General features: G+C 30.8%; 1 protein-coding gene and 1 pseudogene across 3 annotated transcripts; both read right to left on the bottom strand.

Moving 5' to 3' along the window:
• Positions 1–512: 512 nt before the first annotated feature.
• Positions 513–2,069, bottom strand: LOC111317532 (lignin-forming anionic peroxidase-like; annotated as a pseudogene). Its single transcript, XR_016327328.1, has 4 exons — positions 1,579–2,069; positions 1,294–1,484; positions 1,028–1,193; positions 513–930 (listed from the first exon to the last, which is right to left on the bottom strand). The product of XR_016327328.1 is annotated as a lignin-forming anionic peroxidase-like (transcript).
• A 2,060-nt stretch (positions 2,070–4,129) lies between these two features.
• Positions 4,130–5,852, bottom strand: LOC111317533 (lignin-forming anionic peroxidase-like). Of its 2 annotated transcripts, XM_022919965.2 has the most exons (4): positions 5,460–5,843; positions 5,146–5,337; positions 4,849–5,014; positions 4,130–4,746 (listed from the first exon to the last, which is right to left on the bottom strand). In XM_022919965.2, the coding sequence occupies exons 1-4, from the start codon at positions 5,670–5,672 to the stop codon at positions 4,352–4,354; spliced, it is 966 nt and encodes a 321-aa protein (XP_022775700.2). In that variant the 5' UTR covers positions 5,673–5,843; the 3' UTR covers positions 4,130–4,351. The 2 variants fall into 2 exon arrangements, with proteins under 2 accessions (XP_022775700.2, XP_089610767.1); XM_089754641.1 differs by having other exon boundaries at positions 4,130–5,014; positions 5,460–5,852.
• Between the last annotated feature and the right edge of the window lie 6,011 nt (positions 5,853–11,863).

Consider the following 11,863-nt stretch of genomic DNA (forward strand, 5'->3'; position numbering starts at 1 on the left):
TGATTGAGCTTGGTAATTTGGACCCCATTGAACCAGGCCCAATTAGTTTAGACCTGGACCAAATAAGGTGTTTACAATTCCATTGATTAATATTAAGTAGCGAAAACTACATCTAAAGAATTTCATCGGCCATTCAATAAAAATTTCAAACAAAGTAGAGGAATTAAGATCAAATTTGGTATGGTACGAGTTAATGTTAAATTTGATCAATGTAGTTCAATTTTTTTGAGTTTTGCCATGATAATTTTAATTCTGTTGATTGTTGGACATAAAATAATAAAAACAGATGAAAAATTACCATTTGCATTAAGATAATATATAGTGAAATATTTCAATTTCATTATTTTTTATATGAAAATCAATTAAAAATAAAAATACAGTAATAAAATTTACCATTCTAAAAAAACAAAAAAGTAATATGTAAATGATAATAATAATAATAATAATAATAATAATAATAATAATAATAATAATAATCCAAATTAAAACCTTGGACATATGGTTGTAAAAATTTTAATTATCACATATCAATTAGCTAGTTGACATGTTTGCAAACCCTCCTTATTATTCCAGCCGGACCAATCAGAGGTTCGATATCTCCCATTTTTATCATGGCAGAGGCGAAATCCGAATTAAAAATAGGAGGGTTCCTGCTATACTCTGAGACTATGTGGTCGGTGGATTCACCATTGAAGAGGACTTGATCTGATTGCAGAAGGCCCTTCTTTTGCATCAGGTTCTTGAAGTAGTTGTTGTCAAAGGAATTTGGTGTCACCAGATCAAGTGGTGCCAAATTTGGATTACCATTGGGAAAAGTAGCAGGACAATGACGCCTGCGTGTGCTAGCAAAACCAGCATCGATATCACTTCCATTGCCGTATATCCTACCCTGAAATGCACCACACTGAGCTAGTCCTATGGTATGAGAACCTACAAATGGTTTTGAAGCTCATTTGTCATTGATAGTTTGCTAGGGAAATGAAGTGTTTTCTATGATTTTTTACTTCAAAAATAATTGTGCACCAACCTGACAAAGCAACCATGCCTCTAGCACTAAGGCCCTTGCTTCCAAAGAGAGAGATGAGTGTCTCAAGGCTGTCAGAGAAACGAGTAAGTTGACTAGTAGCCAGACTTGTGTTTGCAGTGGTAGAATCTTTTCTTCCAAGCTTCACTGTCCAAGATGGGCCACCTACCTAAGTTGTTTGAAGAGATCAGATGTAATCAGTCTGAATATCCAATATGGGAAAGTCGGATTATTGAAAACTGAAATGTATTTAGTAATTAAGTACTAACATATTCAGAGGCATCCCTGGCTGCAACTGCGAGGACGTCTGCACAAGATAAAACTCCAGGACATGTTTTCTCCACAGCAGTTTTGCCTGATCAATGACTTCATAACCTCTTAGAGAGTTGTTGTTTTGCCGTGCAAACTCTTCGCTTGTGATTGAAAGGGAATTGTCTAGTGAGACTGTGGCATCACATCCCTAAGGAACACAGGCAAGAGACTTGGTTAACTATAAATAGAACAGCATTAATTTGTTTTATATATTATATACGTATACATATACAAACAAATACCTGAACAAAGCAATCATGGAAATGAAGGCGAATTAGAGATGCCGCCATTCTACGCTCTCGTGCAATAGCTGCCCTAATGGCTGTTCGAATGATACTAAGTGCATTTGGACATGTTTTTTCATAAAATGTAGAAGAAAGTTGTGCTTGGCATGTGCTGCTCAAAAGCAGAAGCATTACCACAGCAGCAACTCTACTAGTTTCTAGGCATTACAAAGAGTCACTAACCACTGTCACCATTCTTCAGTTCTTTCACGAAAATGTTAAGCACAAGGCAGAGATTTTTTGAAGGAAAATAACTAAACAAACTAGAGAAACTATAAAATGTGAAGAAAGGAGGATGGTGACTGAGAGAGTGGGTCGCTCACTTCACTTTTATAGAGCATCGATATTTGATATAGAAACGAGTAGACCTAGTCTTGGGTCACCGCTTGACATAATCTTCCTAATGAATTTGACCAATCCTGCACGGAATACTTGCTATTAGACATGGTCCTAATAATACAAAATTAAAGGGTCCGAATTGAAATTCTGGTAGACTTTGAAGCCCCAGCGTCTCAGTCACAATTGACAAAGTCACATCCATCCATGAATGTCCAACAGAAAAAATATATAGGTGGCTCTTCCTGTGTGGTCCTTAACCATGGATTTTCCAAAGGGAGAGTTGAAACGTAATGAAGGGGCTAATATTTTGTCATTAGAGGAGGAAAGAAGGCCTGTTCCTCTCTCACCTTTGAACCCTGTCTAGTGCAGTAGCTTTGTTCTGTGACTCCCTTTCATCAAAACCAAAATTTCCATGAAAAATAAATTTATTAAATAAAAACTAAGTCTATATGATTTAAATTTAATTGTTTTGTTTACAGGGTTTATATTTATTGCATGATTAGTGTATAGATGTTATACACATCACATCATTAATTGATTTTAATATAAATAAATATTCAAATTTTAAAAATATTTATTTTTAAAAAATTCTAAAATTTTAAATTTTAATAATTATATGAGAATTTGTGATGTACTAACAATATACAATATTATACATACAATGAGGATACATCAAATATAAATCATTATTTATAAATAAATAATTCATTTTGTTATTCATCAAAGCTTTTTTTAATTTATAAAATTGCTCAAAAATATTGTTTTCTTCAATACCAAAATGCACTTGTTACTATTCATTTTGAAAAGTAAAAATATTAAAGTTGTTTATCGGTAAAAAAAAAAAGTTATTTCTCACTTGTTAGTGTAACAAATATATTTTTTTTTAATTTAAATTTTTTTTTAAGTTTATATTTAATATATTATCAATATATAGATTTTATACATCATCACTAAATCAAATTATGTTACTTTATTAATGATCAAATATAAATTTTTATTAGCCCTTAACATAAATACACAAATACTTAATTTTTAAAAAAATTCTTATTAATAAATTGATATCATCTAATTCACTAGTGATATTTAGAATCTTTACATTAATATTGCATCAAATATATATATATATATATATTTTAAAATTCTGAGCTTGAACAAATTTGAAGTAGGTCAAGTTGAAGTTTTGATACTTAAAGAGCAAACATGCTAAATATAACAACAGGCCCAAAAATTCATATGAAGTAATTCTAAATTAATATTTTTATTTAAAACTATACAAATTTAAACTTTAATCATTGAAATTAAAAGTAACATTTTACCAATAAAACTCATATTTTAGCCTAAAATAATAATCTTTATGTTAGTACCATATAAAAGAATCTATTTTTAAACTTAATCTTAGTATTGAATTATTCTTTATTTTTAAACTTAATCTTCGACTCAAATGAAAGTATGTAAGTATATAACCATTCAATAATAATAATTATTATTTTTAGTTCAGATGGGATTTTAGACTTGAAAACATTGTCTAAAATGGGCCGAGCATATACATATACATATTTATATATATATATATATATATACTTAATTTAGTTGGGTTGCCCAAAAAAGAAAACAATTATTCTTTATTTTCTTATATTGTTGTGGAATTTCCTGTCAATCTCTGCCCATATGTTGCTGTAAACTTTTAACTAATAAAATTGACCCTTGTAAATATCTGTAACGTTCCTGATTTTTTTGCTTTGTTATGATGTTCTTGGTGGGTGATCACTACCTTTCCTTTTCGTTTGTTTGCATAATATCAACTTACTTTACCCCACAGTACTATTGATTATTGCTTCTTTTGGATCATTGACTGAGTAATGAAAGAGATTTGTTTCGCGCTGCAAGCTTCGTTTGATTAGATCTTGTCCAAGTAAAGCATATGGACCCAAATCAAGAATCAAGATCATAACAATATCATGACGTATATATGTTGGACAATTGGAGTAACTAATATGAGCTAGAAGTTAATTTTTGTCTGTATGACTAATTCATCACGCGTTAACTGTTTGAAAATTTCCATGCCATCTTATACGTTAGATCAGCGAGCAGAGAATTGCAATTAATAAGCTTCATTACTTTGTAAGAAGTAAAAAATGCTTAGTCGGGAGAGATTTTGCTACTGTCCCAGTATACGTAAATTAATTCAGATATTGTTTATTGATCACAAGCGACACAGTACAACTATGGAGGTAGGAAAGAAAGCATTACAACTACTTTGTACTCGAAAGAATAAGAGACAACTCATAAAGAGAGAAGTAAACATAAGACAAAAAATATCTCCAATTTAGGGAGATAATCAGGTGAACTTCAATATTATTGTAACAGTTGTGGTTTTCAGATGCATATTCAGCTAGTTGACAACGCTACAAATCCTCCTTATTATCCCAGCTGAACCCGTTAGAGGTTCGATATCTCCCATTTTGATCATGGCAGATGCGAAATCAGAGCTGAAAATTGAACGGTTCCTGCTGTACGCGTTGACAATGCTATCTGTGGATCCACCACTAAACAGGACTTGATCCGACTGGAGAAGACCTTTCTTTTGCAACAGGTTCTTGAAGTAGTTGTTGTCAAAGGAATTAGGAGTCACCAGATCAAGTGGTGCCAAATTTCCATTACCATTGGGAGAAGTAACCGGACAATGGCGTCTACGTTTTCTAGCAAATCCAGTATCGATGTCACTTGCATTGTTGTATATCCTATCCCGGAATGTAACACATTGAGCTTGTCCTATTGTATGAGAACCTGAACATGAATGGTTTAAATTAAGCTCATTTATCAGTGACTGTTTGCAAGGAAAATGAAGTGTTATTTTGAATTTTGTTGAAAAATAACTTGTGCACAAACCTGACAAAGCAACCATGTCTCTTTCACTAAGGCCCTTGCTTCCAAAGAGACGAATAAGGCTTTGAAGGCTGTCCGTGAAACGAGGAAGTTGACTGCTAGCCAGACTTGCGCTTGCAGTGGTAGAATCTCTCCTTCCAAGCTTCACCGTCCAAGATGGGCCACCTACCTGATAAGTTTTTTCAAGAGAACTTAATCAATTTGAACAATTGTTAAATATAGGGAAGTAGAGTTCACAATTAGTGAGATATCTATAGATTCTTAGGAGGTAGGTTTTATGTGTATTCAGTATTGACTCACGTATTCAGATGCATCCCTGGCTGCAACTGCAAGGATGTCTGCACAAGATACAACTCCAGGACATACGTTCTCCACAGCAGATTTTGCCTGATCAATGACTTCAAAGCCTCTTACAGAGTTGTTGTTTTGAGTCACAAACTTTTCACTTGTGATTGAAGGGGAATTGTCTAGTAAGATTGAGGCATCACAACCCTGAATGAAGGCATACAAGTGACTCCATTAAATAATTGAAAACCATTCATATATAATAATATGGAATTTAAACAATATTATATAGTTTGTTTAATACGGGTATACACATACTAAACCAATACCTGAACAAAGCAATCATGGAAATGAAGGCGGATTATAGATGCAGCCATTCTACGTTCTCGTGCAATGGCGGATCTGATGGATGTGCGAATGGTGCCAAGTGCATTTGGGCATGTGTTAGCATAAAATGTAGAAGAAAGCTGTGCTTGGCATGCCCTGCAGCTCAAAAGCAGCAGCATCACCATAGCATGAGCTCTAACTGCAGCTGTAACCATTTTTCTATTCACTCACGAAAACGAAAGCTAACTAATTAGTCAAAGAAAAAGCAAAGTTAATACACTAGGTAGATAGAGAAAATGAGAAGAAAGGCTGATGACAATGGAGCTTGCAGCTCGCTTCTACATATAGAGTCTTTTTTAAAAGGTGAGAGTTTGTCTTGGTCACTGCTTTCTGCTGTATTTCAGCGGCAACGAATTTATCAATTTTGGAGAGGCGCTGACATATGATGAATATGACCCTTTGATATTTGGCTTGCATGGTTCAGATGATTATTATAATAACCAAATGTAATAGAAGTCGTTATTGATGTGCCGGTCAGCAATTATGGCTTTGTATTACTCAATTGGAATCTCATTAATGGTTTAACAAATGACTTTTAGCTACTTTCCATCTAGGCATCTTGTAAAAAAGGTTTGCCTGGCCTTGCTCTCTGCCCGGTGTTGGCAGCCCACGTTTCTCTTAAAGATGGCATCCTCTGTCTAAAGTGAAGTGTTACAAAAATATATATATATATATATATGTATGAAGATGCTAATTAAATTTGATTAGTAAAAGGGAAAGGAATATGCAGTAGTTTACTTGTGTTAGCCAAACTCTGTAGTGAAGTACTGAACTTGATGTCTTCTGTAAGATTTTAGTGGAAATAACACGTCTCTTGCTTGTTTTGATCCTTTTTATCAGCAAAATTCTTCACGAGTTTTTGGTACATTTCGAGAAGTTATTAAATAGGTTACTCACAGCACATTAACCATAAGCTCAATCCATAGTTACATAAATTGTCAAAATTTTAATATTATATTTTTATGAAAAATTATCAAATACATTTAAAATTTTATTTTTAGATTTTACAAGATTAATAAGATGACACATACTTCTTATGTTATATTAAAAAGAAAGTAAATATGTATTATAAAATTAAAAAAACTCGATTAATAATTTTTTTTTATATTTAAAATCATAAGAAATTGAATTTCGATTATTAAAATAAAAAATTAATATTTGATTAGAGTCCATTTACATTAATTATAGTCTCAATCAACCAAGTTACAGAAGTTATCCTTAACTTTATTTCATTTTCTGTTGGTCTTTCTAATTTTCTTGGTGTAAATTCAAGGTGCCATTCCCTTTCTTCAATAATTGAGCTAATTTATCTTATAAAAGTCCAAATAAATTAATTAATTTAGAACACTTGATACAGAAGGGTAGTGACCCTTTTCACCTATTAGGAGTTAGGACTTGGTTTGCTTATTCCCTTTTGTAAAATCGTCCCCACAATTTACTCCGATCTTAATGTTGACAACGTCTTATAAAGAAGATGCCGTGGTTTCTCCGTTTTCTTCTTGCATCGTGTTGCGCGACTCATACATGGACATGGTCAAAGATTTTGAGACCAAGCCTCGAGGTGGCACCCACGCATACGTAGGTAGGGTTAGGTCGGGGTCCAGTAGTTTTGGATTGGGGCATGAAATGATACGTTGGGTTTTATTCCCATTCCGATAATTTTGAAATTTAAGCCATTTTTTTTATTTGGATTTCATTATATTTTCAGGTTTCAACTCTCGAATTAGTTTGTTTACGTGACAGTGACACGCTCAAAGTTTAGAGTATTTTTATTAAAATTTGTAAATAAAATTGTGAAATCCTTCTAATAATAATAATAAAAAAAAAACAATGCTCTGATGATAAATTTTTTATTTCTACAATTCTGGTTATCGATTTAAAAAAGAAACTTCAAATTTTGTGTAACTTTAGGTCATTTTTATAAGGATTTGTATAATATTTGCATGTTTAATCAAATTAAATTTTAAATAAAAATTTATGTAAATTTTATTTAGTATTTCAATTTCGAATAAGTTTTAGATCACCAAGTTCCAAACTATTGATTTTTAAAATTAAATTGAATCTATTTTGCTAGCTCTAACTCTCTGTACTGTACCCTCCTCATCTAATAACTTTCAAATTAATGCCATTAAATTGTTTATAAAAGCTTTAATTTTTTTTTTAAAAGAGATCACTATTTAAGAATAAAAAATTATAAATATTAATATTTAAATTTAAATTTATCGAATATTATTTAAAAATGATTATATAAATCAATTAAACAAAACAAAAATTTTAATTTTTACCAAAATAAAAAATATGTGCAAAATAGACAATAATCTATCAATATACAGAAATATACACGAAGACGTTATTTTATTCAATTAAACCAATTACATATATATTACGAAGGTGACGAAGAAAACCGTTACAAAGAGCTTTACACTTGAATGAATAAAGAAAGAAATGAAACAAACATCTACAAATGATCACACAAGAACAGAAGCATCAAACTAATTAACACGGCTGCAAATTGTCCTTACTATCCCAGCTGAACCTGTTAGAGGTTCAATATCTTCCATTTTGATGATGGCAGTCCCAAAAGCAGACTTCCAAGTGAAAGGATTCCTACTATAAATGTTATCTGTGGATCCTTCTTTTGCATCAGGTTCTTGAAATAGTATTTGTTGTCAAAGGAATTGGGCGTCACCAGCTATAGATATACTCGAAATGACGTTAATTTGAGGTCGTCGTTTAAATCACTATTTTCTGTGATGCTGCGTTAGCAATGTTCAATTTTGTAGCCGCGGACATTATTATATTCTGTTTATGATTATCAGATCTTTCATGGATTAAAAACATAATTTGACTTTGAAATTCCGAACTTTTAAACAATATTATTATACACAAATTAAGGTCAGACATTAACTTTTTCACCCATTTTGGCCTTTTCTATATAATTGGGGACAAAAAATTTGCTCGTAATAATATTGTTCAATTGAAAAAAAAAATTATTTGATATATAAAGTTCAAATATTGTAAACATGCTTAATGTATTTATTACATATAACACATGCTCTCAAAATAATCAAATTTAATTTTTAACGTCACATTTTACATAAGTATAATCCTTTATAAAACTACTTTATTAAACAACGATATATAAAAACAAAGGAATATAGCAAACTTACGGATCACACATGTGACAATTATTTTTTATGAATTCATATGACTAAACAATAGTTCCAGGATTCATAAATTGTCTTAAGTAAAAAAATTTTATCATCACAAAATGAACATTTTAACAATTGAATAATAATCAATAAAAATATTCAAAACTTAACGATTATATCTAAGAAAACATCTATGACTTAGTTAAACTCTAAATTACCTTTTATCATTTTTAATTACAGCTACTTAATCTTTATTACCAAAATCAACTATAATATTTAAGATGAAAAAATGCAACTTTTCATATATGAGTAACAATCTATACAAATAGCACTAGTCAATGATGTGTTATATGTAATTAAATTGAAAAGTTTAAGTGTATCATCACAAACTCTTTTTTGGGTAGAGAATGCGATGTACTATTAGGTACTTTTCACATAAAGCCAATATAAAAATATGCTAGTTTTCAAAAAGTTTATCTCTTTTGGGCAGATAAATCTTGCAGACCAATATATCATTGACCATGATTCTTCATATTCACTCTAAATTAGCAAACACAATAACCCCTTTTAGGCAGATGATTGTATAAAGTAATTTGAAAATACTCCCATTCCTACACATGAGAAAATCTTGTATCTCCAATAGATTCTCAATATGTTAAATATTTTATCATGAAATAAAATGTTAGAAAATATATGCATAACATATAATAGTTATTGAATTATGCATGGATATAAGATAATAAATATTTCATATAATAAAAAAATCTCAAAAAATACTAAAAAGATACTAAAAAAATCAAAAATAAAATTTCAAGTGGGACAGATGAAACCAGAATGAAAACACCCGCCTAAGTAGTCTTCATACGCTGCATGCGCCACTAGTCGCAAATGGGTTTTGTCCTGGCATTAGAGTTAAGCTTCTTCAACCTTCAGTCAAGCCAGGTCGACTCGACTTGTAAACACCCATTTTTTTCGATCTCATTTTAATCATAATATAATTTTGTTTCTTTTTTTGTTTATTTTTTTCTTTTTCTTTTATTTTATTTAGTTCATTCTCTTTTTTGCCAAAAATTCATTCATGCATTAAATGCATATGTATCATTGCTCACTAAGAACCACTTGCAAGTCCAAAAGTCCAATCACTGACTGCTGGCCACCAACTGCCTGACACCTGCCTAACTTTGCAATATAAAATTTGGTGATCAAAAGTCATCAACCAAATCTCTAATTTTTTTTTAAAAATCCCAAGAATTTGGAATGAATTCCAAAAACTCTATAAATAAAAGCTCATTTCCTGCAAACAAAAAACTCATAAGGAAAAAAGAGACAAAACCCAAAGAAAAACCCAAACAGAGAGAAGTTTTTTTAAAAAAAAAAACATTTGCCAAAAGCCAAAAAGACTAAAAAAAAATTTTCCTAGCCTACTGAAACACCAAAAAAAACATATAAATAAAATACGAAAAAAACCACAATCCCTGAAACAAGAACCACAGCACATAAAGCAAAGAAAGCAAAATCAAAACCAAAAAAATAAAAAGGGTTTTGATCGAAAACTTAGAGGGTTGATCTAGGAGATTTATGGGTGTTTTAGAAGAAAATGAGATTAGATTGGGACTTAGGAGGTTGAGATGAGCTTTTTGTGATTTTTTTAGAAAATTTTGGTTACCAGTGGCAAAGGGAATAATGGCTGGTATGGTAGCACATTTTTGACTTCTGGGTTTCTAAGGTTTTTTAACGAGTTTTTATTCTTTTAGAGAGAGAAGCTCTTTCTTTTAGAGAAAATTTTTTTGCCTTTTATAATATTTCAAAAAAAAAATAATAAAACAAGGTTATTTTAAGTAAAAAAGATCTGCGCATAAACTTGAATCCTACTTAGGATCTATGCACCCCACCCATAACTTGACTTGCTATTAATTTTGACTGGTGTAGACACCTTAATTTATCCGGATCCAGGCTCATTGGGTCTAGTTCAATAGAAGTTGGGCCTAAGCCCATTAAACTTAGCTTAGATCTGGTCTAAAAGGGTTAGACTAGCTCAGTTTTCTTATTTTTATTTTTTATTAGTTAATTCTCTGAATTCTATTTTTATTTATTTATTTTATTTTTAGGAGATAATATTAAAAAAAAGAAGAAAAAAAGTACAAATTCTACCGTGCATAGGCATTGGTAGAATTGCAATTGATTTCAATTTCTTTAGGATCCTAGGTGTTCTGATAACGTGGGAACCCAATCAAAGGAGAATTCGAAACTGATCAGAAACTCTTTTGATCTGATCCTATAAATATAGACCCTAGCTAAGCTTGAGAACACACAGGAATCAGAGAAAAAAAAAATAAAGAGGTGAAACAGAAGCAAAAAGTGTTTAGAGGCAGTATAGGATTTTTAGAATTTTTTTTTAATTTTTGGAGTTCTTTTTCTGGAAAATTTTTGGAAATTTTTCAGAATCTGGTGAAATTTTTCAATGAATTTTGAATTTTTCAATGAGTTTTTTAGCCAGATTTAAAGATTTTGATGGTTTTTTCTAGATTTCGGTAGGAATTCAACCGAAATTTGAAATTGTTTAGAGAGAAAGAAGAGAAAAAAAAGAAAAGAGAGAAGGACAGAAAGGAATTCTGAAAAAAAATCGATCTTTAACCTTCTATACCCTCCCAAAACGACGTCATTTTTGTGTTAGTAAACCCACAAGATCCGTACATTTTGTCAAGATCCGACCCGACTCGTAGCGCATCTGAACCAGTGACCCATTTCTTCGCTTGGGTTTCAGTCGAGCCGAACTGAGCCGAGATCCCGAGCCACGCATCTGAGCCGTGATTTTTGTCTTAAGTCGAGCTGTTTTCAGATTTTTCATACTTTCTTATTTATTTTTATTTTATTTATTTGTTTTTTTTATTTTATCAAAATAAAATAAAATAATAAAAATAAAAATTTTGGGAATAAATATTAATTATCTAATGATGAAATTTATAAAAATTTCAAATAAAAATTTTTATAAAATTTTTAAGTGAGAAATTTTGTCTAGATTTGTCCCAAATGGTGGAATAATATAGATAAAATTTCAATAACAATAATTAATATTTATTTTCAAACAAAAAATATTAAAAACATAAAAAGCATAAAAACATAAAAAAAATTTTGGAATTCAATACAAAGTACCAAAAGATGAGATTTTTAGAAATTTCAAATGGTAAATTTTT

This window comes from Durio zibethinus, chromosome 2 (genome assembly GCF_047325235.1).
Source record: "Durio zibethinus cultivar Kanyao isolate XHJ-2024 chromosome 2, ASM4732523v1, whole genome shotgun sequence".
Taxonomy (NCBI): domain Eukaryota; kingdom Viridiplantae; phylum Streptophyta; class Magnoliopsida; order Malvales; family Malvaceae; genus Durio; species Durio zibethinus.